This window comes from Phocoena phocoena, chromosome 6 (assembly GCF_963924675.1).
Source record: "Phocoena phocoena chromosome 6, mPhoPho1.1, whole genome shotgun sequence".
Lineage (NCBI taxonomy): Eukaryota > Metazoa > Chordata > Mammalia > Artiodactyla > Phocoenidae > Phocoena > Phocoena phocoena.
In genome coordinates this window covers 87,020,645-87,047,813 of record NC_089224.1, presented here as the reverse complement: position 1 = coordinate 87,047,813, position 27,169 = coordinate 87,020,645, and the positions used below count along the sequence as shown (strand labels likewise).

The 27,169-nt window shown below is 35.7% G+C and overlaps 1 protein-coding gene across 1 annotated transcript in view; it reads right to left on the bottom strand.

The window, feature by feature from the left end:
- Positions 1–2,046: 2,046 nt before the first annotated feature.
- The window catches only part of SMC2 (structural maintenance of chromosomes 2), a 49,962-nt gene continuing 24,839 nt past the window's right edge, over positions 2,047–27,169 (bottom strand). The window contains exons 15-24 of the mRNA XM_065878582.1: positions 26,536–26,671; positions 23,201–23,325; positions 18,926–19,119; positions 17,532–17,675; positions 14,165–14,359; positions 12,073–12,273; positions 9,627–9,743; positions 6,326–6,486; positions 3,089–3,236; positions 2,047–2,205 (exon numbers count right to left, since the gene is read on the bottom strand). Of these exons, the coding sequence (XP_065734654.1) occupies positions 2,047–2,205; positions 3,089–3,236; positions 6,326–6,486; positions 9,627–9,743; positions 12,073–12,273; positions 14,165–14,359; positions 17,532–17,675; positions 18,926–19,119; positions 23,201–23,325; positions 26,536–26,671 (1,580 nt within the window). The remainder of the gene's footprint in view (positions 2,206–3,088; positions 3,237–6,325; positions 6,487–9,626; positions 9,744–12,072; positions 12,274–14,164; positions 14,360–17,531; positions 17,676–18,925; positions 19,120–23,200; positions 23,326–26,535; positions 26,672–27,169) is intronic.

The following is a 27,169-nucleotide window of genomic DNA, read 5'->3' as shown; positions in this document are numbered from 1 at the left end:
ATCCAGACCTCTTTTAAATTTACTATGTACAATAAATGCAGATGTTTGAGCTGTCAGAGGGGTAGTGTGTAATAGGTTCTGGAGACCAACTACTAAGATTTGTATCTTGGCTCTGCTATTCACTATCTGTATGAACACTGTGGGCAAGTTTCTTAACTGCTCTGCTCAATTCAATTTCGTCAGTTATATAGTGCTGATGACAACAGTTACTTACCTCACTGGATTATTACTAGGATTACTAGGATTAAGTGTGAAAAGGTGTGCAAATGAAAATAGTGTCTGATGTATAGAAAAAGCTCAATAAATATTAGTTACTCATGTTATTGCAGATGTTTGAAACAAATGTTCCCATTCCCCTTAATGTGTTCCCTCTAATCAAAGAATAATGACATTACAAAAATTTAATGTTTGGGGACTTCCATTAGAAAGCAAACAAACAAATAGAAAATTTGTTAGCAGAGGAAACAAAATTAGTACATATGCAAAATATTCAATCCCACAAGTTACTTATAAAATGATAATTCAAATAGCAATTAAATATCATTTTATAACTAGTAAATTAGAAATATTAAAATTAACAGCCAGGTAGCCAGGTCTGACTAGGTTTTAGTCAACAGGCATACTGTATTGGTGACAGTGTGAACTGATGTAATTCTTTTTGGCAAATGATTTGCAAAACATTTGAAAAGAAATATACTTACGTCTATTGCATGTGACACTGGACTTCCTGTAACTCAGCATTTTCAGCTTTGTCTCCTTCTCCTCCCACAGTGGACAGAACTAATTCCATATTCAGTCTTTCCAATGTGCCCCCCAGTATCAGTTACCTGGGTGTTATCTGACATGCTCAGATATGATATGAGGATGAAGGATGAGAAGTATTAAACCCAGGCCAGGAAGTATGAGCATACATTAGGAAAAGGATACCACAAAGGAACTGAGACTCAAGTATTAAGAAATGTGGGGCCAAAATAACACACCCAAGGTCAGATTAGATCGTGTCAGAACTTTCAAGATTTGGAGTTTGGAACACATGGCTCTAGGGACATATTAAGAGATACTAAGAACCATATATAGTATTCTTACAGTGTTTATTAGCGCCATCTTTTGAAATCTTAAAGGAAATTCATGGTTTTAAGCTGGAAAGCAGAGGACACTAAGAAATATAATAATCATCAAATTTTGAGTCCTGGTAGAACAGATGGATCTATTTATTTATATGTATTGGCTCCTATATTCTCACTCACCAAGATTGTTATTTATTGGATTATGAAAAGGCTGACAAAAATCTTTGAAAATATTAGGAGACTTCAGATAAACTTGCAACAGAGCAGCATGCAACATACCTTTCTCCCAAGCTTTTATTAAAATACTCATAAAGATTTTTAAAAAGACAAGACTGCACAGACCAATTACTAAGCATACAGAAACATGATATTCAAACATCATTAGAATGACAGAAATCTTTTAAGATCTGCTTCCCATCTGAGTCTAAATCAAGGATCTGGCATTGTCCTCAAGGAACTAACCACAAATAACTCAGTGCATGCCTAATAGCTTTCTTTGTGTTCCCTTTGTTGGTCCAGCTACTTGCTTTATAATTCTTCCTTACCTGAATGACATTATTAGCAATAGAAAACACACAAATATTACCGTAGGAATTAGCTAATTATTAAAAGCTGATTATCAGCTATATTTATCCTATAATTTAATTTCATCTGTTTCTTTGTAGTTTTGCTTTTACATACAAAATATGTTATCTCTGGCTCCCTAATATATAAAAGACTTATGTAAGAAAAAATATTTGATGACATACATAAAATCACAATCACAGTAATTGGACCACAGTTTACACTAATTCAGAACAGAGGAATTTATGCTCATTTATAAGTGATTATATAAAGGAAGAGAAAATGGGTTAGGTAACAAAATGATTAAATTTTTTATATGAAAAAATTACATGAATCCCAAGTTCTTAAAAAGTTCATGTTTAAAAAATAAGTCAAGGTGAAAGAATAAATTTGTACTTTTTACTTCCGTATGTGATCATTTGGGTCCTTTTGCCTTGGATTTGGTTTCCTTTGGAACTTTTCCATTTTGACACTGAGTAAATCTGGCTACTGTAGAAACACCATCCACAAACTTGGTTTTGAAAAGGACGTTTGCATTGTTGAACATACCTTCCTTTAGGGACACCACAATGAACTTAAGGGAGAAAGAAAAACAGCATAAAAAGTACTTTTTGCAGTATCCTTGAAGAAGTTCACTCTTTATACTGAGGTTAAGAATCATTTGGAGACACTTTGTTATTGCTTTAAATGCTTGGCTCCATGCATATGCACATCCTCAAATGCAAGTACCAATAGTTATTATTAGGCACCTCAATGAATTCTTTCTATACGCAGTTTTAGGAGTCTCTTAATTTTACTTTGAGTACTTCATTACCCAAGTTACTATCTTCTGCTGGTTGGCTGCTTGTTGCTATCTTCTCCAGTTAGTATCACTGTCTTGTTGCTAGCTCTAAATGCCACTGTTAGCTGCTAAAAAAACTGCCACGATAAATACACAGTCTATGATAACTATGGTAAGTGAAGCCCCCCTGAATTGTTCAATGCATTATCTATACAATCATATTTAGTAGCCTTAGTTCCTGCAGCAACAGTTCAATAAAAACAAACTGTTTTTAGCTTCAAGGGTTTTTAAAATCACTTTCTAGGAGGAATGAAGAGTACCCCATCAAGTGCCACATGATTTTATGATATATTTTTCAGGTGTATCCTTGAAACAGTCTTGTTTTGATTGTGTATCTTCTGGCAGCTAGCTAGAGAAAATAATTACCCTAAAAAATTCCAAATTACAAAAAAATTAGATTCTCCCTCATGTTACAACCTATAATTCCAGGCTCTTTTCTTTAATAAGAGACAAACCCCTCTTTTCTTCTATACCCATTTGAATAGAAATATATTTAAAGAGATACATAACACCTTAGTATTCCTCAATCCTGAATATCTTATTTATACTGACCATTACTAAAAAGTAGTTTCAGAAAACAAACTAGAACTATTCTGAGACTTTTTTTGGTTCTTACCTGAGAATGTGTGAAATGAGTACGTAGCATCTGTCCAATATTCTGAGTATGAGAAAGATCCAAGGCTGCATCTACCTCATCCAGGATGTAAATTGGGGCAGGTTTGAAGAGGAGCATGGACAGTATTAATGACAAAGCCACTAAAGACCTAAGAAAAGAAGGCCGAAAGAAAAGCTGTCAGAACTTGATTTTACCACTTTTTACCAAAGCACTGAAGCAAATCTGCTGTCCTGTTACTATTATGAATAGTGCCAATTTAGCTGAAAGATATTTATAGAAAAAAGAATCTTAAGTTTCAAACTTGAAAACTTTTGTTTCATTAAAATGTTCTTTACTTTAGCTTTCCATTTTTCCCTCTCTTCAACAAGTTTTATTTTGAATAAAACAGGTATATGTTCTTATTTCCTGTCAGATAATTAGGATGTTATATTTGGCACCTAACCTTAAGAAAAGATCATATTAGTGTTAATAGTTTTCTCTTTCTCTCCCTAAAACTCTTTTTCAGTTCTTTTCTATATCCCCTTTAACTACAGCTGTTTTTGTTCTAGTCTGGAATGAAGAAATATAACAATTCTTATATTTTTCTTAAATATTTCATTAAAAAGCCTTGTTTATTGTAATACAAATGTTTAGAATTATTTAAAAATAGTATTAAAATTACAGTAACATCTGTAGCACACTTAATTATGTAACTTCAAATATCTCCTGACATGCAGCACTGGAGTAAATAGTCTAATGCTTACTGTATTCCAATAGGGTATTTATTAAGAAACATGTAAGTGAGGGAAAAAAAATTGTGTGCATAAGTAGAGGGGGTCTAGGAAGGTGAAACCAAAATTTCTAGCAAAGGAAATGAATGAAACAGTACAATAAAAACCAAACAAATTGATCTTTACTGCTATAGAGGGTAGCGAGGGTAGCTGAGGTCACTCAAGAAACCTAAAATTACTTTTCAGTGTCTTTCTCTGTACCAAATATTTAAGGCACTGAGCTTAAAAACAACTCATCAACACTTAAACTACTATGCTGGATTATGGTATATCTGAAAATAAGTTTATATCATCTTAATTATGGAAATAATTTTTAGGTTCCAGTAAGAAAATACGCATACATTCTCTATTTTCCTCAAAAAATTTTCTCAGACTTTGGCAAACACAATTAAAGATGCTGTGATCTAAACTGTGGAATTCAACTTTGATTGACAGGCAGCAGAAGCTGTCTTTTTTGACTTAAAATATTTTGGAATTTTATCAATAATGAAAAATAAAGAGTGGACTTCTATTCATAAAAATGACAAAAGATTTCATAAGAGAAATTAACAGGTCTTAGTATTTTCTACATCCATAAGAGAAGAGTTACATGATGGCATAGAGCACATGAGAACAATTCAAGAACTGTGGACTGTACATCCTGCAGGGGAAAAAATACAAAATTAATAAACATCTTCAATTATATTGATATTCACAATTTTCTCTCAGGAGGTTTTAATTATTTGGATCTCTGCAGTTAAGAAGTTAGGCCAAATGACCTTCTAAGTTTCTCTCGATATACTGATTGTCTGAATCAATCACTGTGTAACACAAGCTTGGGAGAAACTTCCCTGAAGCCCAGAACATGCTATTTCCAGTACTCTTCTTTCATTTATGTAGATCCAAGTTTCCATTTGGTATCATTTTCCTTTCACCAGAGAACTTCCTTTAACTTGTACAGTTCTGCTGGAATCAAATTCTTCCACCTTTTGTTTTTCTGAAAAAATATATTGCCTTCAATATGAAGAATATTTCTAGTAGATACAGAATTCTAGGTTGACACATTTTTCTTTTAGCACTTTATAGATGTTGTTCCAGACTTCTGGCTTGCATAGTTTTTTGTTTTGTTTTTTTTAACATGTTTATTGGAGTATAATGGCTCTACAATGGTGTGTTAGTTTCTGCTTTATAATGGTTTGCATAGTTTTTAACAAGGAGTCTAAAGTCATTCTTCTTTGTTCCTTGGCACTTAATATGCCTTTTTACCTCTGACTGCTTTTAAGATTTTTCTCCTAATCACTGGTTTTCAGCAACTTTATATGACACGCCTTGCTGTGTTACTGTATGTGCAGGAAGCAAGTGTATGCGTTTATCTTACCTGGGGTTCACAGATATCAAGTATGTGGGTTTAGAGAAGTCATCAAATCTGGAAAATCTGGGTCCATTATTTTTTTTGTGTTTTTTTGTTTTACCTCTTCCTCTCCCTTTGAAACTCCAATTACATGTATGTTAGATCTCTCAATATTGTCCCACAGGTCACTGAAGCTCTTTTTGTTTTTACAGTTTCGTGTTTCTAAGCTTGACTTGAATAGATTCTATTGATATGTCTTCAAATTGAGTCATCTTTCTTTTATTCTGTCGAATCCGTTGTTAATCTTATGCAGTCAACTTTTCCTTTCAGGTATATTTTTTATCTCTAGAAGTTCCACTGGATTCTTCGTTGATAGCTTCCAAGTCTCTCATCACATTCTTCTTTTCTTATAAATAGCTAATGTAACTCTTTAACCTCCTTGTCTGCTAGTTTCATCACCTGTCATTTCTGGGTCTGTTTCTCCTCTAGGTTATGAATCATATTTTCTCAATTTCTGTCTAGAATCATATTTTCTCGATTTCTGTCTAGTAATTTTTATTAGATGCTGAACACTGTGATTATGTTGTTTACAGTCTCAACGTTGTTGTCTGTCTTTAAAGCATGTTGGGCCTGCAATGAACCTTTGCTAAGGGGTGTCTAAAATAGCCTTCACTTAAGGGGTAGTGCAAATGTAATGCTAATGTGTAGCTCTCTGGGGCTTCCCCAAATTCTAATCTGTTTCCTTCATTTAGTAAGACTACTGGGCTTTGTGTGGGTTTCCCTCCCTGCATCTGCAGTCAAAAAATTGCTCCTAGGGAGAAAGCTAGGGTAAACAGTGGACTCAGCATTTTTGTTTCATTTCTCTCAGGTATCTCCTGGGTTATCCATTTTCCAATGTCTGAAAGTAATTGTTTCTCATGTTATTTTGTCTAGTTTTCTAGTTGCTAATCCTTATTTCTACTTTATTGCCTACTATGTTAATCAAATGTCCTAACTAAAATTTGTAGTCTCACATATTAGGATACTTAAATTCTACATGCAAAGATAGCAAAGAAAATCTGAAATAAAATTGGGAGGCAATGAGATGTTGGACTATAATAAAGTAAGAGGATTACTGCAAAGGGATTAGTCACTCACCTCTGACCACCACTAAGTTCAGTTAGGTTTTCTTTCCAAGTATTTCCTAAGGCAACCTTAAACTCCAGACCATCCAATACATTTTGCCCTTCTGGTGGTGCAAGCATAGCATTAGCACCGGGCAAAAGAGTGGAAAAAATAGATCCAAAGTCCTTGTTCACCTGGATAAAAAAATGATATTAAAATATTAGAGAAGGTTTTCCAAGAAGAATCAAATGATGATGTGTATATACGCAAACCAGCAGAAGCATTTTGTTGTCTGTTACCCTAGCTCTGAGGTTGGCAAGTTATGGTCCATGTGACAAATCTGGCCATGCCCGTTCATTTATGTATTGTCTATGGCTGCCAGCAATATAGTCTAGTGGTTGCAACACAGACTACATGGCTCTGAAATACTTATCTGTCCCTTTACAGAAAGAGTTTACTGAGCTTTGCTCTAACTTCCAGGGGAAACTAGAGGCTATACCTCTAACTCTACCATGAAGTTTTGATACAACAAAAGGCCATGGTTGCCGGAATCCTCAGAGACACACAATTGGATAATATAGGAGATTGAACTTTCAGCTGGAGAAGAAAAACAAAAACTCTTTTTGGCATAAAATGTTCTCTTAAAAAATTTGTTTTCTGTTGACTGGTATGGTAAGGCCTGTGGTTATCAGCTAACTTTAAGAAGCCTAAGATCAGGGTGAAGTCTAGGAGAAAAAGAGGCATGAAATCAAACCAGATCTGTTAAAGGTATTCAGTGGTTCTTTTCTATGCTTCTTCTCAAAGCCAAAGAAGTTAAGGTATCAAGGGACAGGAACAGGATTGAGCCCCAAAAGAAAAAGGCTAAAGAAGCTATTTGGCCTATTTCCATAAAGGCTGAGCAGAAGATCACACAGAGATTTAGGACCAATATTCTAGACTGTAACTGAGTAATTTTTGTGCATACACACTTGATCAATGCCTTGAGAATTCAGCCATCTGTCTTCAAAGACATGACTAATAATCTTAGAGAGTTCAGCAGACAAAATTGAGAATGTATACATGCATGCACACATGTACACACACACACACGAGGATTTGACATCCATGTTCTCTAGGGAAATCTCCACCTTCAAGTATAAAATTCAAGCGCAAATACACTTTTTATGAATATTTGTAGTAATAAGGAAATCTCCTAGACATAAACAGTCTCCTAAATATAAATTTACTAAGGAACACATATCTTAAGAACAACTGTACACATGCTAATATCCTACACAGAGAAAGTAGATTCTAGTTTTATCTGGGATAGATTTCCAGAGCTAGGCAAGGTTCATCACAATGAGGAGAGGACTGCTGTCTTTTCTAGGAGAATGACAGAAGATAGCATTGTATTTATAAACACCCTTTTCTTTTTAAAATTTTTTTGACCAGGCAGGAGAGAGGCAGCTCAAAACTAAGACTACTAAATGCTACTAAATCCCAAAGATGACCATGGATCCTGGATCCCATGTGGAAATTCCTCCAAAAGGGAAAAGACAAACTTTCAGCTAATGGGTAGAGAAGAATACAGATAGGAAATAAACTGAATTTTGAAATTCCAATAAGGCTAAGAAGGAAACAAAAAGGCAAAAAACACAACCAGTGCCTAAAATACTCTGGCTTTGTTAATCAACTATACTTGAAGCCATAAGGAAATAATGTAATGCTGATAATAATAGTACCTACTTCATTAGGTTACTTTGAGAATTAAGTGGGAAAATTAATAGGAGAATAGTGCCTGACATATACCATAAGCACTCAATAAATTTACTTGCTTTGGGAGAACTTTAGAGACTGGGGAAAAATCAGTTTAAAAGATAAATTTGTACTCACACTAAATCCAAGAGCCGTGGGGAAAACAAAAGACAGAATCTCTCAGATCTAGTGTTAAATCCACATATTGTGCAAGAATAATGGGGCCAACTTTCTGCAAGCATTTTTACAAAGACAAATACTACAGGGAGACTGAACACTGAAAATAAGTTGTAGAGCAGGAAAAACAACGCAATTGAAAGACACAATTGTTCTGCCATTACCAAAAATAAAGTTCCTGAAGAATTAAAAAAAGAGGTAAGGTGCCAGTTAAATCCCCGAGGCCCAGGCCTGTTAAAGTACCAAACAGCAATAGTAACTACGGAATCTTTTGAGGAGGAGTCTTTTTCTATGGTAGGTATAGGAAAACTTCACAGAAGAGGCTAAGGAATTATCCTAAAGGAGATAAATCTATGCAGCCAGGGAAGTAGAAATAATAGTAAAGAACCTTGAAATCTGCCAAAGTTGTCATAAAACGAAATAAAAATGGTAACTGGGATTCTGTTGCATATGAATCCTGGAAATGAATATTGAACTTCCTTGTTTATTACCCAGTTCTACTTCTTAAAAAGCAACAAAAGGCAATTTTAACTTTAGTTCTAATTAGGAAAAGAGAATTCCACTTTTTCTACCTTTTGATTGTTATGATATTAGGCTATTTCACCTTTCTAAGCTTGTTTCCTCATTTGTAAAATAGAGATAATAATTATCAAAGTTATGGAATTAAGATAATTCATGTAAAATGACAGAACTGCTCTTAACTATAATTATATAAAATTAATATTACTTTATAATTATGTAATTATTAATCTAACATGTATAAAAATCCTTTGCTAAAAATCTAAGAATGCCTAATACTTATGAATTCTGAAATGCAATTAATTTATAAGTGGTGAGGAATACACAATCTTGCTATAGAAACATTCTTAGAACTAATATTTGACCTCTGTTGAGTCTGGGCAAGAGAAACTGAAGAGCTAAGAACTGAAGGAGTCCTTTGGAGAGGTTTTCCAACAGTTAGAGAGAGTTTCCCCAATGTGAAACAGATAATGCTTCCAGTTTTAAGCAGAGGATGCGTGGGACTATAGCAGATATTTGGAAGAAACCTTAGATACTGTCCAATATTAGAACCTATGATCTCATAAGAAGGAAAGAGGGTAAACAGTAACCCAGACCCGGCAAACGATGTAAGAAGGAAACATGTAGAAAGAAATCTAGGAAATTAGAAATTTAATATAGCTTAGGAACCAGAGAAGTAGACTATGAGAGCATGATGGAATGACACAACTTGTCTTTGCAAATCAGTAGTAAAGTCCAAAAGGACAAAATGCTTTAAAAAGCCTACAAGATTTTAATTAAGGTCTGAGCTGTGCCTCAAACAAAAATTAGCTATTTCAAATTCATCTTAGAGTACAACCCTATTAACTTTATCTTTCATCCTTTCCTCATACAGAATAAATTATACAATTTTTGGTTCAAATACCTTTTGCCAAGCAATATTTAGGGCTTGGTTTTTCTTCTGGTCAAGGTCTTCTATAGTTGCAAGGATTTTGGATTTGTCATTTTCTACAATTCTCTTCTTCTTCATCAAGTCATTATACTAATAAGATAATAAAAGGCATACTTAATTGGGAAAACACAAAATTTTCTTTATATTCTAGAATTCAGTCAAGAATAAAGAGATTTCAATTTTCTTACATGCAATATATACAACTCCTATTTACCAAAAAGACATACTACATTGAATTATAATGTAAGCCAAATTAAGGAAAGTAAATATATCATCTATATGTAAAATTCAATTACTATAACTGAGAATTTATAGGACAAGCTGTTGAAATATTTCGACTCCACTAGTATTCCCTTACCTTCCTAGCAGCCAAGGCAAAAAGGAAAATTTGTCATATGTAAACTCAAAAGTAGCCCTGCATGCTTAAGAAGCAAGGTCAGTCTTAGCAGTGACACAAATAAAATTTTAATTCTTCACCATGGTGTATAAAGTCCTACATAAATTGGATCTTATTTATCGCTGAATTTCTGGCATCACACTCCTCCCCAGGCTCCAGCCATATGGTCACTTTTTTTCAGTTTCGTGAACATAATAAGCTCACTGTAGCCTTATGGACCCTGCATTGTTCTTCCTCTATTTCTGACATAACAGGTGTCTCAAGTTTCCACTCAAACATCACATCTTCAAAGTAGCCTTCCCTGGTTAATGTAGAAATTTACTGAAAAAAATTCTGAGGGAGGCAACAGAGGGAGAATAAACCATGAGCAGCAGCAGAACTTTCTAAAAATCCTTTTAACTTATTTCTCCTCAAAGCCTCACATTTCAAGGAGCTTCAAATTCTCCCTGAAAAACTCCAGCCAGTCTTGCTAGTTTCCTTGCCATCCCTCTCCTTTGTGGAGAGGAGGTTTTAGGAGCTTGGCCATATTTTTATCCTATTCCTTGCTAATTCCATATAGTTTCTTATATGTGGTGACACAAAATATAACAAAAGGCCAGCTGCTGATCAACAATAGAGCCTTCCTCTCTGGTAAGGAGATGGGAGTTAGTAAATTCTTTTTAAAAAAATATTAGCCCCAGTTATCATTATCTAATGAAGCAAACAAGTAAAAGTAAACAAGTTTCGTGATGTTAAGCAGCTCAAATTCAGACAAAATATTTCCTTTCCAAAAAGATGCCATGTATTGCAAAGGTTTAATGGAGAAATGTAAACCAGCAGGATCATTTTATAGAGATCACAGCAGGTGCATTATTAGACGGTTCAGCATCTAACATAGATTCTCTGTAGACACTGATGTCAATAACAGTTTACAAAAACCTGTTACCAAAAAATTTGTTAAAAGTCATTAAGCTCGTAAGTATTTCCATTTTTAAAGAGCTCTCATTAACTCTGCTATACAAATTCAATCAGAATTTTACCGAATTAAAGAAGGTATAATATAAAATTACTCAGATTGCTATTTCCTATGGAGCCATCAAGAATAGGAACTGCTTTCTCCTTTGGGTTTTTCTAGGGACATGCAGACTATAAAAGGTAGGGGAGATGGATAACATTATCAAGTAACTGAGAGCATTAAAACAGAGAAGACACTGCTGCATTTACAGATTAGTAAAACAGTGTTTATGTATATAACAATCTTAGCCATTTACTTATGTGATGGCTCCAGCATATACTGGAGTCAAAGGAAGACAGGAGTTATGGAGTGGCTGACCGTGAGGAGGCAGACAGGACACAGGTGTCCCCCACTTTTCAGAAGTTTGCTTTACACCACTACTTTTACAAGAAAAGGTAAAAAGCACAAATAGTGTTCAGCATGTGTTTTGCAGTGAGCCCTTAGAGAAGCAGCACACACCCCGAGCAGGGAGAGTGGCACCATCAAGCTCCTCACAGGGAACAACACTAAGCATCTCAGCATTAAGCCGCCAGAGCTTTGAACTGTGTCGATGAGCATCTGTGCTTTATCTCAGTTTATTTTATGCATCTGTTAGCAAGATGTGCCCTAAGGTAATCGCTTCTTTGCTTTATACCATTTCACAGGAATAGTTTCACAGGATTGGCGCTACTTTTGGACAGTGGGGGAAACCTGTACTCTATTTTTCAAAATCTTTCAAAAAGGCAAGTGAAAGAAATGATAGAAATGTGAAGAGCTAACATGATCAAAAATGTTGTTTTTATTTACACCAAAAATAAGAAAGGAGTTGGAAAAGTCATTCAAGGTAAAACAGAATATATAACTGATGATGCAAAAAGAATGAAATAAAAGAAATAACTGGAAAGGGAGAAAGGGAAAATGCAAAGAAAACAAGTTATTAAAAGCATCAAATAAAAGATTGACTCTAATAATCGCCTCAGGGGTCATATGAAGCCATCAATGCTACTCATATTCTGAAGTGGCCAAATAGTCATAGCAAAGTGACTTACCCGCTCTTCAGCTTCTGTCAGTACATTCATAGCTCTCATATTGACATTTCTTCCTAGTTTCTCCTTCATTTCTTGCAACTTCTGAAGTCTCTGACCAGCTTCTTTTGGGTTGTTAGTTTTGAAATCATAGGTGCTATTGGGTTGCCCAAAGAGGTGTTTCTCTGCATTAATCCAGTCATAATCTTTCAACATTTTGGACACCTAGCCACATGTGATAATGATAATAGAATGATATCATTGCCTACAAACCTTTATTTAAAAATTAGTTTCTTAAATATTTACTGATTTTAAACCAAACATTTTGGAAAAAAATCCCACAATGACACATTTGGAAAAAATGAGATTCACTGTTGACAGTGGACCTATATAAGTATGAATATTTTTACCTGGAGGATAGGTAAGAAACTTGAGACTATATAGAAAAAGATTTTCCTATTACTCAAGCATGAGAGTAAGAGCCAACTCAAGAGAAATAGTTACAAAGTGTGTGTGTGTGTGTGTGTGTGTGTATGCACACACATATGTAGAACATCTCCATTATAATGAAATATAAGTCAGATGAGGCTCCAGATTTTACCAAATTCAATCTATTGCTTCAAAAAAACAACTTGTGAAAGTTAAAAGTCTTATAAGAAATACTTAAGTCACAGATTTGGTAAAATCATGAAAGCCTAATCCTGAGTGATATCTAATAATTCTTCTAGAAATTATAATCTAAGTAAAAAACTGTCCTAAATATTGACTCTATCCCCTTGCCACCCTCTTTTGACAAGGCACAGTAAAATACTTCTTCATATAATATAACCAATTAAAGTTTTTAAATTATAGTGCTTAAGGAAGACTTTCTTCTACTAGAATTGTTCAAGGTTGGTTCTGACTGGTAGAATCTAATCCTTTTCAATCATCCTTATTAGTTCCATAGGTACAGTCTCACCACTAGAATCCAAAGTAAAATAATCATTTCTTTCCTGCTGATCTGTAAGCTCTATGAACACATTCTGTGTTCATTCTTATATCTTTAGTGCCTGGCATAGTATGCAATAAATATTTGACAAACTATGTATTTCAAAGAATCCTTGACTTTTTAGCAGTTCCACTTACAAGTCCTTCTTTCTACCCCCTTCCCTAACTGTAAATAAAATCCCCTAGCAATCACCAATACTAGCATTTTCAATTATAAAAAAACCATTAACAGTAATATTAGCATTGGTAATAATTCAGTGAATCCACTAATAGGAGGGTACTAGGAAAGCAATACTAATAAAATACTAGGATATTATGACGTGGCCATAAAAAAATGTTTTTTAAAGTTTAAGTAATGAACCTGAACAGATACTCATGGCTCTTTCAGAGAGGGTGGAAAACTGTTTTTTATGTTAAATCTCTTGTGTTTTTATGATGTTAAAAAGATTTAAAAGGCACCAAACTGTTACACACCAGTAAGAAAACATGCTGAGTGAATTACTAAGACCATATAAATGCAATCTCTTAACTAAACAACGAATTTCTACAAAACCATGTATTTTCTCTAAAGTACTTAAGGCACTGTGGCACATGAAAGAAAGAAACTTCAAGAGTAACCAAAAAACTGTGGGATAACTTCAAAAAGATAACTGCTTGGCCAAACATCAGATTTCAAATGAGGCTGCTAAAACTGACTATAACCGACCCTCATAAGGACATCCAGAAACCATTTAAGACGTTATTTTAGAAGTTGCCTGTGTATGTTTCTCTGTGAGCTCCCTAAATTCAACTTGCAATAAGGTAAATACATATTATTACTACTAACACATTAATAACTAGTTCTATGAGCAACTGGGGATAAAAACCAGTCATTTCCATAGGAGACCACTCAATATTTGGTTAAAAACATCTTGGAGATGGAATAAACTCCTGAAATTAAATTTAAAAATAAAACATTTTTGCCTCTTGGTGATTGCTGAGGAGCAGTTAACATAGTTGTAAGCCTCAAAGTTATGTTACACAGTAGTTCTGCCATTTATAGTAAGGTCTTCATTGAGCAGTTTACCAGAATATTTCAACACAGAGGCAAAAATTTGATCAAGGGTTAAAACGAACAACACAAACGTGCCTTTGCAGCAGCATCTTCAGCTTCCCGTTTATGTTTGCTGATGTTGTGGTCCAGTTCCTTAATTTTAAGCTGAGATTCATTGTTTTGCTCCTTATGTTTTGCTACTTCTGCATATTTAGCTTTAACTATGCTGTCTTGGGCTGTTATCACTTCTTTTTGCTTGGTCACCTCTTCTTGAGCTTTATTTACTAACTCCTGAAACAGATCATTAGAAGACAACATATAGCAAGGTAAGGTGGAGACATTTTTAGTTTACTGAAAGATCATCTAACAGACTTCTGGGCAAGATGGCAATGTGATTACAGACAGGTAGTCATCTAACCCTCTACATTTTATATCCCCATTAAAATGACTAATGAATTTACAGATAAGTGAAAACTTGTATTACCACTAGAAAAAAAAAAAGGATGGGATGTACTGTTCATGCTGAAAGCAACAATGTTTCTGCAAGAGACAGTGTAACTGGGATCACCTTGGGGAGGAGGGACTACTGGAATCTGACCTGTGAGGTCTCTCAAAGAAGTGGCATTTTGGGGAGTTTACAAGATAATATGACAGACTCCCAAATGACACTTATTAGGAGGGGCAAAGAACAGGGGTGGAAGCAGGTAAGCTGGCATTTGTTCCTTTCCCTTCTACAGAAGTAAGCCATAGGGACTTTACCAGTGGCAATAGAAAGTCAGTGTTTGGGTCTAGCAGAGGGATCAAAACGGAGATATGGAAGAGGAAGAGAAACTTTTTTGAAGAAATGGATCTGTGGCACAAAGAAAAACTTCTTGCTTTGACTTTTACTATCCCCTACCTCCCGAGGTTGAAGTTATTCAACCTCCAAAGTGATAATTACAGCTGGGATTTAGTCTATCAACTCTCACCTCCTCCCCCTCAAACCTCTTTGCTAGATCTTAAAAGTCCTTCTGGTAAAAAGATATGGTCACAGACTCACACAAATGTCTGAAAACAAAAAAACCTAGCTCAACTCAGATTTAGGTAGAGGGAAAACAGATAAGTAGAACAACCTGCTAAAAGACTGAGGAAGAATAGATCTGTGTAAGTGATGAAAAGCACCAGTAAAAATTTAGGAATTTTTTAGGCATGCTCATTAGAAAACAAGATCATTTTGAGCAGTAAACAATATTTGACATTATGGTTAGGTTATGAATGTGCCATAAATGCTTTAATTTCCTTATAATGTTTTATAATGTTTAATTTGTCTCACTTAAGGTCCTTTGCAGGAGGAAGATAAATCACAGCATTCAGCTAAAAAACCCAAAACAAAAACCCATGACAAAATCGTGTTTATGAAGAAGATTCCCTCATGCCTAGAGGTTGAAGATTGCATCGCAGGTATGACTGTTTCAATCTTTACAATGGTAAGAAAAAAAAAAAGGAAATCTATCACTTAAGATTGAGCAAAAATAAAATTTTACTTTTGTTTGAACCTAATTAGTTAGTAGGCAATTTCTCTTCTTAGCGCCCTGAGAGTGTCCTTAGTTACTATTATCAGCAAATGGAAACAATTTAGAATGTAAAGCCTTAAAAAACAACCTTTACAAACTAAGTGATCCACTTTATAGTTTTCCATAAAGAGAAATGGATGCCCTCTTTACAGAAATATGTACGTTTTGATTTTATCTTTATTTAGATTAAGGAAGAAGTGGCTTATTTTACTTCCACATTTCTCTTTAGAAACATGACATCTAATTTTTAAAAATTCCACATGATGTCCATGAAAGATGGTAGAAAATATGGAGGAATGAGATGAAAAATGAGATTAAAAGACAAGTCAGAAGGCAGAAAAGAAACTGTAGAAAATGTAATCAGCAACACAAAACACAAAGCTGAAAAGCATTTCTATCCCCTATCTTCAAAAAGAGTAAAGAATTGTTATTCTGCTATTGGTTTGATAAATAATGTGTTAAAAAAAAACAAAAACCCGAATTTAACCACAAACAGAATGAAGAGGAAGGAACTACTTTCTAAAACACTGAACGCTACAATTAAAACAATCATCTCAAGGGAAAAACAACAGAAAATGTAAAAGCTGATGACAAAAGGCAAAAACACACTTTAATGTAGGCAAAATGGATGGAACTCCCCTGTTAAAAGCTGCCATATTTTAGTTAACATGAAGATCAATGATATATTACTTACAAAAACAGTATCTATATAGCCACACAGCAGAAAACTTAAAAATGAAAGTTATATTGAAAAAACAAAAGTGGGTACACTTTGTACAGCATAGTGACAATATTTAATAACACTACTGTATATTTGAAAGTTGCTAAGAGTACATCTTGAAGTTCTCATCACAAGAAAAAAAATTCTAGACTTATTGTGGTGATAGTTTCACAATATATGCAAATATTGAATCATTACGTTGTACACAGGAAACTAATATAAATGTTATGCTAATTATATCTCAGTTTTAAAAAGTAGGAGTAGAAATAATATGAAATAAAACAGAATTCAAGTTCAGAATTTAAAAAAAGGGTTAAGAGGGTATCCAGTATTCATGAGGGACCATTTCTAATATTTGTAGATAATAGAAATGTCTTCATAACATTTGAAAGCCCCTCAGTCCCAAATCCACCCTTTACTTCCTGCTTCTGAGATGGGGACATTGCTCCCTTGCCAGGTGCAACAGTATGAAGCCTCATCAGTAAAGGATGCTATAGGGTCACTGTAGAAGGAAGGGGCTTTACTTCTTGGTCCAATGTGCTTTTCTCAAAGGCAAGCTTGTCATGTGCAGGGGCTAGCAGCTTTCATGGCTTCCCCTGGCATCCCAGCATGTCCGCAGGCTGGGCACCTCCCCATGGCACCCTGGAAAGCTATTTCCCAGCAAGTGCCCCTGTGTAGCACTTTCCTATGCATGATTTCCCCTAGTACTCCACCAAACTCCACCACCAGTGGGCCACAGTTATCTTCTACAAGTAGCTGTGGTTCTCAGCCCTGCAGGTAAAATGGGGCTCCTTTCCAGATTTGTTCCTTCCAAGGGTGCACTGCCTCAGCCTTATGGGTAACGCTGTTCCCTGTATCTGCTGTTCGTATAGTCTTTAGAGTTTTCTTTATCTCTTAGCAATCAATGCTGCATCATTCCAAACTCCTGTTATAGTTAATAATTTTTATTTAAACTTTGCCTGGTCAAATTACTGTGTAGTTTTTGTCTTCTGAATAGACCTGGACCAAAACAATTAGTAATATTATTTCAGGTCTCTTTCTGGATTGGTACTCGTAATTTTAACTCATCATGACAGGAGTGAAGAGACCATAAAGTCTCTAAAGACCTCTAAAGTCAAACATCTTCAAGCCACCATTTCAGAATTAGATTAACATTTGTAATTTCTCTAATATGGTTAGTAAATCTTACCTTATTTTTAGCCACCTCAGCTGCCATTACTGCAATCTGACCTTCATAGGATTTGATAGCTTCATTTACAGCTTCAAGCTGTTGTTCATTGGATGCATGCTCTCTCTTGAGCTCTTCTAGCTCCAGGGTGATAGCTTCAACTTCCTATAAGAAACACAGCATCTAGGCATTCAACAGGATATTAACTACTGAAAAATAAATACATGCGTGTCAACAAAATTAGTAAGATTCTCAAGCAAGACCCATAGCTTAGTTAAAAAACTACCAAAACATGTAAGCTACTTCTAAAGAAGAAAGGGGAAAGGAAATTTATTTTTCTATATTAAAAAAAAAAGGGGCTTCCCTGGTGGCGCAGTGGTTGAGAGTCCGCCTGCCGATGCAGGGGACACGGGTTTGTGCCCCGATCCGGGAGGATCCCACATGCCGTGGAGCAGCGCTGGGCCCGTGAGCCATGGCCGCTGAGCCTGCGCGTCCGGAGCCTGTGCTCCGCAACGGGAGAGGCCGCAACAGTGAGAGGCCCGTGTACCGCAAAAAAAAAAAAAAAAAAAAAGACAAATGTACATACAATTTTTAAGGGTTCAAGGAACTTTGTATAAACTATATCCTTTATCCTTTTATTCCTATAGGGATAAACAATATACAGTTCTACATAGCAGATAAATTAACAGAGGTAAAGCCTTTTTAAAACAATTATTCAGTGACAAAAAAATTAGTTTCTTAATTTTCTTCTTTCCCATTATAGCCTTTAGTTCTTTAGAAAATACTGTGCAAGCTATGAAAGAATCATACGGTGGGTTAAAAAAAACAAACAAACAAAAACTATGAACAAAAGTTAGACTTAAGTGAAACTGTACAGAATAGTGATTGAGCCCAGCCTCTGTAGACAGAAAAACGCAGGTCAAATTCCAGCCTTGGCACTATCCAAAAGATATAATCAGATATCACCAGTCTATGATCGAATAGCACTTCGTAAATATAACATGCCTGGTCTTACATCATTCTTTCACAGTGTATGTATGTTCACAAAGATGATCAAACAGAAATATCAACAGTGAATCTCTGATACGACACAGCTCTGCGTACATGATATGAGCTTTGGTCCACTCTTGAATGAAACATTTACCAAAAGGCAACTTTGCTCTTTCTCCAAAATTAGCAAGCCAATGCAACCCCTACTCAAAATTACATAACAGTTAATTCCAGGGTTTCAGAGTAACGCATATTTTAATTTGACTCATAAGATGTGTAATGTGTCTCCTAAAGAAGTACATCTCACTTTTGGATTTTGTGATAAATACCGATGAATAAGGCCAAGGCCAACCAATGGTGCTCTACCACCTTCAGTTCTATTCTGATGTTCAAAGATTAGTTCCATTTCAAAACAAAGTTATTACCTGTTGTTTTTCTTTCATTTTCTTGGTAGAAGCATCTGCTTTAGTTTTGGCACAATCTAGTTTTTTCTGTGCATCCTTCAGTTCTCTCTCTCTTTCAGCTTCTGCGTTTTTCATTTTATTCTCCAATACTTCATATTTTTCTTCTGCTTTTTTTTGAATTTCTTTGGTGTTTTTTAAGGTCTCCTCACTTTCCTCTGCATCATAAAGCAGGTAAATATGCCTATGTGAGGTCTTCCAACAACTATTAACAGGTATAGATATTAATGGCTTACAAATTCAACTTTTAATAGAAGAAAAGGTATGGAAAGTTGGAGCCAAGAGTTTAAAAAAAATCAACTGTTCTAACCTTATTCTAGAAATGGTATATTGAAACACAGATCATGCCTAAGAGCCATACTTGAATTATCTAATGATCTGTAAAGAAATTATTTCCAATCACATGAAATTGAGTAACATAAACTTTACCTACAACTTAACTTATAAAAAGATCACAGACCATCTTTTTTGGGCTTCCCTGGTGGCGCAGTGGTTGGGAATCTGCCTGCTAATGCAGGGGACACGGGTTCGAGCCCTGGTCTGGGAAGATCCCACATGCCGCGGAGCAACTGGGCCTGTGAGACACAACTACTGAGCCTGTGCGTCTGGAGCCTGTGCTCCGCAACAAGAGAGGCCGCGATAGTGAGAGGCCTGCGCACCGTGATGAAGAGTGGCCCCCACTTGCCACAAGTAGAGAAAGCCCTTGCACAGAAATGAAGACCCAACACAGCAAAAATAAATAAAATAAATAAACTCCTACCCCCAACATCTAAAAAAATATATATCACAGACCATCTTTTTATATGACTGTATGCTTCCTAACATCAGAACTGAGTGTGTAACTATGGTATTTTTATTTTAGTTATAAGAAAGCTTACAATTTACTTCATAAGCAAGCTTACTTAGTGTTCCTTCCTCCTTTATTTTTATTCAAGGAATCTTTTATTAAAGTAGAGAAACACTGTGAGAACATATCTAGGATGAAGCATAGGAAACATATTACCTCTAAATTTATAAATTTAAAAATAAAAAAGTAAGATAGAACGAGCATGTGATGGTCACAACTGACATACACTGTTAAGCATTAGGACCTAGGTACAATATAACCCTAGAAGCCATGAATAGACAATTTCCTATACTACTTTTCACTGTAGAGATGTCATTCCAAGAAATCAAAAGAGAAATAAAAAAATACTTTGTCACAAATGAAAATGGAAATACAACATACCAAAACTTACATCACATGTAGCAAAATCAGTTCTAGCTATGAGTGAAGTTCATAGCAAAGTTCATAGCAATAAATGCCTACCTCAAGAAACAAAAATCTCAAACAGCTTTACACCAAAAATCTGTTGTGTTTCTATACACTAAATAATCCCATTTACAACTGCATCAAAAAGAAGAACAAACAAAGCCCAAAGTTAGTAGAAGGAAGAAAATAACAAAGATCAGTGTGGAAATAAATGAAATTGAGACTAAAAAGAAATAGAAAAAATAATTAATGAAACTAAGAGCTGGTTCTTCAAAACTGCCAAATTTAGCTAGACCTAAGGAAAAAAAGAGACTCAAAAGTCAGAAATAAAAGATGAGATGTTACAACTGATACCACAGAAATATAAAGAATCATAAAAGGTTACTATGAACAATTTTACACCAATAAGCCAGACAACCTAGAAAAAAATAAATTACTAGAAAAGACAACCTATCAAGAATCATGATGAAACAAAATCTGAAAAGAGATTATTAGGAGATTTAGTAAGTAATCAAAAACCTCCCAACAAACAAAAGTCCAGCACCAGACAGCTTTACTGGTGAATTCTAACAAACATTCAAAGAAGAATTAATACCAATCCTTCCTTCTCAAATTCTTCCAAAAAGAAGACAAGGAAGAAATTATTCCAAACTCATTTTGTGAGGCCAGCATCATCCTGGTATCAAAACCAGACAAGGGGGCTTCCCTGGTGGCACAGTGGTTGAGAGTCCACCTGCCGATGCAGGGGACACGGGTTCGTGCCCCGGTCCAGAAAGATCCCACATGCCGTGGAGCGGCTGGGCCCGTGAGCCATGGCCACTGAGCCTGTGCGTCTGGAGCCTGTGCTCCTCAATGGGAGAGGCTGCAACAGTGAGAGGCCCGCATACCGCAAAAAAAAAAAAAAAAAAAAAAAACAAGACAAGGATGCCACAAGAAAAGAAAATTACAGGCTATTATTCCTGATGAACACAAATGCAAAAATTCTCAACAAACTTTTAGCAAACTGAATTCAACAATACATTAAAAGGATCATACACCATGACCAAGTAGGATTTATTCCAGGGATACAAGTATGGTTCAACATCTGCAAATCAGTCAATGTGATACATAATACTAACAAATGAAGGATAAAGTCATGGTCATCTGAATAGCAGAAAAAGCATCTGAGAAAATTCAACATCTATTTATGATAAAAACTCACAATAAAGTGAGTACAGAGAGAACATACCTTAACATGATAAAGGCTCTACATGACAAGCTCACAGCTAACATCACACTCAATGGTAAAAAGCTGAAGGCTTTTCCTCTAAGATCAGGAAGAAGATAAGGATCCTTGCCTACTCTCCACTTTCATTTGACATAGTGTTGGAAGTCCTATAGCAATTGGGAAAGAAAAAAAATGCATCTAAACTGGAAAGGAAGAAGTAAAACTCACTATTTGCAGACGACATATTATAAATAGAAAACCCTAAAGACTCCATCAAAAAACTGTTAGAAATAATAAGCAAATCAATATATAAAATCTGTTGTGTTTCTATACAATCCCATTTACAATTGCATCAAAAAGAAAATACCTAAAAATAAATTTAACTAAGGAGGTGAAGGACATGTACACTGAAAACTAGGAAACACTGATGAAAGAAATTGAAGAAGACAGAAATAAATGGAAAGATATTCTGTGCTCATGGATTGGAAGGATATTGTTAAAATGCCCATACTACCCAAAGCAATCTACAGATTCAAGTCAATTCCAGTCAAAATTTCAATGGCATTTTCCACAGAAATAGAATAAACAATCCTAAAATTTGTATGGAACCACAAAAGACCCTAAACAGCCAACGCAATCTTGAAAAAGAACAACAAAGCTGGAGGAATCATACTCCCTGTTTTCAAACTTTATTACAAAGCTAGAGTAATCAAAACAGTATAGTATTGATATTAAAAACAGACAGATCAATGGAACTATTGAATAGAGAACCCAAAAATAAACCAACACATACATGGTTGATTAATTTATGACAGAGGAGTCAAGAATATACAATGGGGAAAAGACAGTCTCTTTTATAAATGGTGGAAGGAAACTGGACTTGCAAAAGAATGAAACTGGACCACTAAGACCATACATAAAAATTAACTCAAAATGGATTAAAGACTTGAACATAAGACCTGATACCATGCAACTCCTAAAAGAAAACACAGGTGGTAAGCTCTTTGACATAGGTTTTGATGATTTTTTTGGATTTGACACCAAAAGCAAAAATGAACAAGTGGGACTACATATCAAACTAAAAAGCTTCTGCACAGCAAAGGAAACCATCAACAAAATTAAAAGGCAAACTACTGAACAGGAGAAAATATTTGTAAATTATATATCTGATAAGGGGTTAATATCTAAAATATATTAACTCATACAACTCAATAGAAAAAACAACCAAATCCAAAAATAGGCAGAGGACCTGAATACACATTTTCCACAGAAGACATACAGACGGCCAACAGGTACATGAAAAGATAGATGTTCAACACTAATCAACAGGGAAATGCTAATCAAAACCACAGTGAGATATCACTTTGACCATTAGAATGGCTATTATCAAAAAGACAAGAAGGGCTTCCCTGGTGGCGCAGTGGTTGAGAGTCCGCCTGCCGATGCAGGGGACACGGGTTTGTGCCCCGGTCCAGGAAGATCCCACATGCCGCCGTGCGGTTGGGCCCGTGAGCCATGGCTGCTGAGCCTGCGCGTCCGGAGCCTGTGCTCCGCAACAGGAGAGGCCACAACAGTGTGAGGCCCACGTACCGCAAAAAAAAAAAAAAAAAGGGCAAATTACTAGAAAATTATTAAAATATTTAAATTGAAAAATATTTTTTAAAATTAAAATATTTAAAGTAATTAATGCAGATAAATATATAATAAACACAAAAGCTGCTAAATACCTAAAGTAAGGTTATCAGTAGAAACAGATTAGCACAGAATGTTTTTGTCTTACCAATGATTTTTTTAAGAGCATCTAATTCTTCCTGTTGCTTGTGATATGAGCTTTGCTGAAGCTTGGTTTGTAATAAATCTGCCTCCTCAGTTTTCATCTCCCACTGCTGTTTTAGTTGGCGATACCTTAAGAAAGAGAAGTTTATAATAAATGACAACAGTTTTTCTGATGTTAGAGACATGCTTTTAAATAACAGGCTCTTACCCAAAACAAACTCATACAACATAATATAAGATGCCACTGGTTAGAAGACTCGTTTTGATAACTTCTGCATTTCTGAGGCATCAATTAAACTCAAGTTTGACTTGGTTACTGAAGGTAAACAACCCTAAATGACCAAGACCAATAGTAACTATCCAGAGAAGTATTCTTAATTTTAGAAAATACTAATAATCTTTGAATAAATAGGTTTCCTTAAAAATAACTCCTCCCACTGATCCTTATCAAAAAGAAAAACTCCATAACAGCTCCCCATCACAAAAATAGAATATATAACAATTATATAAAATTTCAAAAATTTTATCTATTAATCCCTAGCGTCAAATGTTAAAAAAATGTTCCCTACATTTTGTAAGGAGGCTGGTAGTTTAAAATGGCACAGTACTGAACTTAAACATTTGCAAAGCACTTTTTTTGCAAACCCTATAATTCTCCCCCAGTTCTGGATGCTTCAAGTTATTTCTTTGGAAGGTATTTCGCTAATTCACCTGCAGTGAAATTTTAAATTACAGTAAATTCAAAGGTTGCTTGTCACTAGAAATTCATGAGGTTTGAGGAAAAAGTAAGGAAGCAACTTATAAAACATAAATACTCCCTTGAGTATTCTTGTCTGAGACTGCTTGACAGCATAATTTTAACTTGAGTCATTTTCCAACTCATTTAAAAATGTAAAGTGTAGAAATGTGCAAAAAAGATATAAGCTATTTTCCTGATATGATCTATGAAAGAATGGCTTTAGTTGACCCTTCCACTCTCATTTTTCAAAATCTACTTCTCTTCCTTAACCTCTGGGCCACAATTAGTCTACAAGACAACTCTGCAGAATAATGATCCAGTATTGCTCAACAAAGTTAACAGTTCCAAGCCAAATGTGACCACATACTCATTGCCTTGACAGAGCTTCCATATATCAGAGAAATCTTTTTGTATCTTTCTCACAGAAAAAGTTCATTCACTTTATGGTTAATGTATGTTAATGAAGGTAAAAGGCAGGCTTTACATGTATATAATGTTTGAAAGTGGGCACTTTGATACAATTTACATCTTCGAATGGCCACTTTGACTTACTGTAGCAATCTTTTCCATATAATACTGTGTCCCAAAGAAGTCTTGGTACCATTCTAAGTTTTGATGATTTCAGAAGATGAATGCCAGAAGTTTACCAAAAAAAAAAAATCACTTCAAGTGTTTTAAAATTATTTATTTTTGGCTGTGTTGGGTCTTCATTGCTGCACATGGGTTTTCTCTAGTTGAGACGAGCGGGGGCTACTCTTCACTGCAGTGCATGGGCTTCTCATTGCGGTGGCTTCTCTTGTTACGGAGCATGGGCTCTAGGTGCGTAGGCTTCAGTAGTTGTGGCTCCGGGGCTCTAAAGCACAGGCTCAGTAGTTGTGGCGCACTGGCTTAGTTGCTCTGCGGCATGCGGGATCTTCCCGGACCAGGGCTCGAACCAGGAAAGTCTCTCATTTCAAGGTTTTTATCTCTCTCTCTCTTTTTTAAAGCTTTATTCAGTATTGTGAATTCTAAATAAAATGTTTCTTTTTTTTTTTTTTTTTTTTTTTTTTTTTTGCGGTACGCAGGCCTCTCACTGTTGTGGCTTCTCCCGTTGCGGAGCACAGGCTCTGGACGTGCAGGCTCAGAGGCCATGGCTCACGGGCCCAGCCGCTCTGCGGCATGTGGGATCTTCCCAGACCGGGGCACGAACCCGCGTCCCCTGCATCGGCAGGCAGACTCTCAACCACTGCACCACCAGGGAAGCCCTGATTTTATCTCAGTTCCCATTTGCCATCTTCAGAGTGACTAGAAAAAAATTACAATTAAGCTCTCAAATACTGTACTTAGTAAGTTTGTGGCATTTATACTCCTGAAGCTTTTACAGCAAGTAAGGACTGTTCTCCTGGATAACCACACGGCGAGTTCACTCACATCATTCCGGTATTTATTCAACAGTCTTCTCAGTAAGGCTTTCCCTGCCCACCCCATATAAAATTTCAACACCTCTTTCTTTGCCCTGGAAAGTTCATATCTCCTTTACTATTTTACTTTTTTCTTCTTAGAACTTAGCATTATCTAACATACATTTTACCAGTTTACCTTTTTATATTGTCTGTTGCCCAGCTACACATATCAAAACAAGATGAAGAGGTTTATATGTTTGACTCCCTGCTATATTCCCAGCTCCTCGAAGAGTACTTGGCATGAGGCACACAACAGTAAATAACGTTAAGTGACAAAAAAAGGTTGCATTAAATAGCATAGTACCAATTTTGAAAAAAAAAAATGGCATACACATATTGTGTCATACACAAAATATGTATCATACACAAGCAGAAGTAATGTTGAAAAGTATGCATACATACCTATATCCACACCCACACAGAAAATACACTGTAAGTAAGCACTTTAATTCTAGCAGTGACTTTTGGCATGAACTTGTTTAACTTCTCCATAGGAAACTTAGCGATCTTCAATATCTACAGGACAGCCATAATGCTGCAAAACTTAGTGCAGACACCCGATCGATGCTATAATATTACATTATTTCAAATCAAGGACTCAAGTATCCTCTGGCATCAACCTCTAGAGTATCTATGGATTTCCTCACTAATCCCAGCAGAATGTTAACAGAGTGTATCTCAGCAGAAAAAGGGGAATATTTGGCTGATTTTTCTTTCCTTCTTTTAATTAGCTTTCCCCAATTTCTTAAAACAAAACACACTATTTATGTTAAAATAAACTGATAAGTTATCAACTCACAACTTATTCAATAATACCAAGGTTATTATTAAAAAAAGTCAGAAGTATTTCTTTTATGTTTTGTTTTTGCGGTACGCCGGCCTCTCACTGTTGTGGCCTCTCCCGTTGCGGAGCACAGGCTCCAGAGGCGCAGGCTCAGCGGCCATGGCTCACAGGCCTAGCCACTCCGCGGCAAGTGGGATCTTCCCGGACCGGGTCATGAACCCGTGTCCCCTGCATCAGCAGGCGGACTCTCAACCACTGCGCCACCAGGGAAGCCCAGAAGTATTTCTTTAAATAAAATTTTCTTTCATCTTCTACCATGCAAATCTTTGACCAAGAAAATTTTTAAATACAGCTTAATCCAATCAAAGTCTTACTTTTCAGCAGTGTTTTTAAGACCTGCTAATTCCTCTTCTAGAGCCCGTAGCTCATTCTCCTTGATTCTCAGCTCATCTTGAACATGTTTGAGTTCTTGAAACTTGGTTAAAATAGAAGCTGCCTGGGATCGAGCACCTGACAGAGGCAAATTGAAACAGGCCTTTGACACCAAGTTACCACGTATTTAGTAAGCAATACAAACTTTTCTGAGAGAATTATACTTGAAATAATTCAACAGCCATTCTTTAGTAAGTTTATGAAGCTACAGAATTCACTTCATCATTTGAATCTTAGGGCATACATACTTGATAACAAATACTTCTAAGTAGATGTGGTGGATTATTTATTCAAAATAATCATTGCCCTTGCCTACTGGGCCCATCCCTCCCAGGTCCATTTCCCTCTCTACTGTCATCAGGCTTAGCCATGTGCTTTGCTCTAGCCAACAAGGGAAATGTACCTCTTCTGAAAGGAAGCTTTAAGAGGCAGCACATAATTTACCATGTTTTCCCCTTCCCTTCCCATGAGAAAAGTATGTTCACAAAAGGGACTTACTTCTCGGTCAGCCTGGCTCCCATAATGAGAATAACATGGAGCAGAGGCAAGTGACCCACAGTTAATGTAGCATAATTA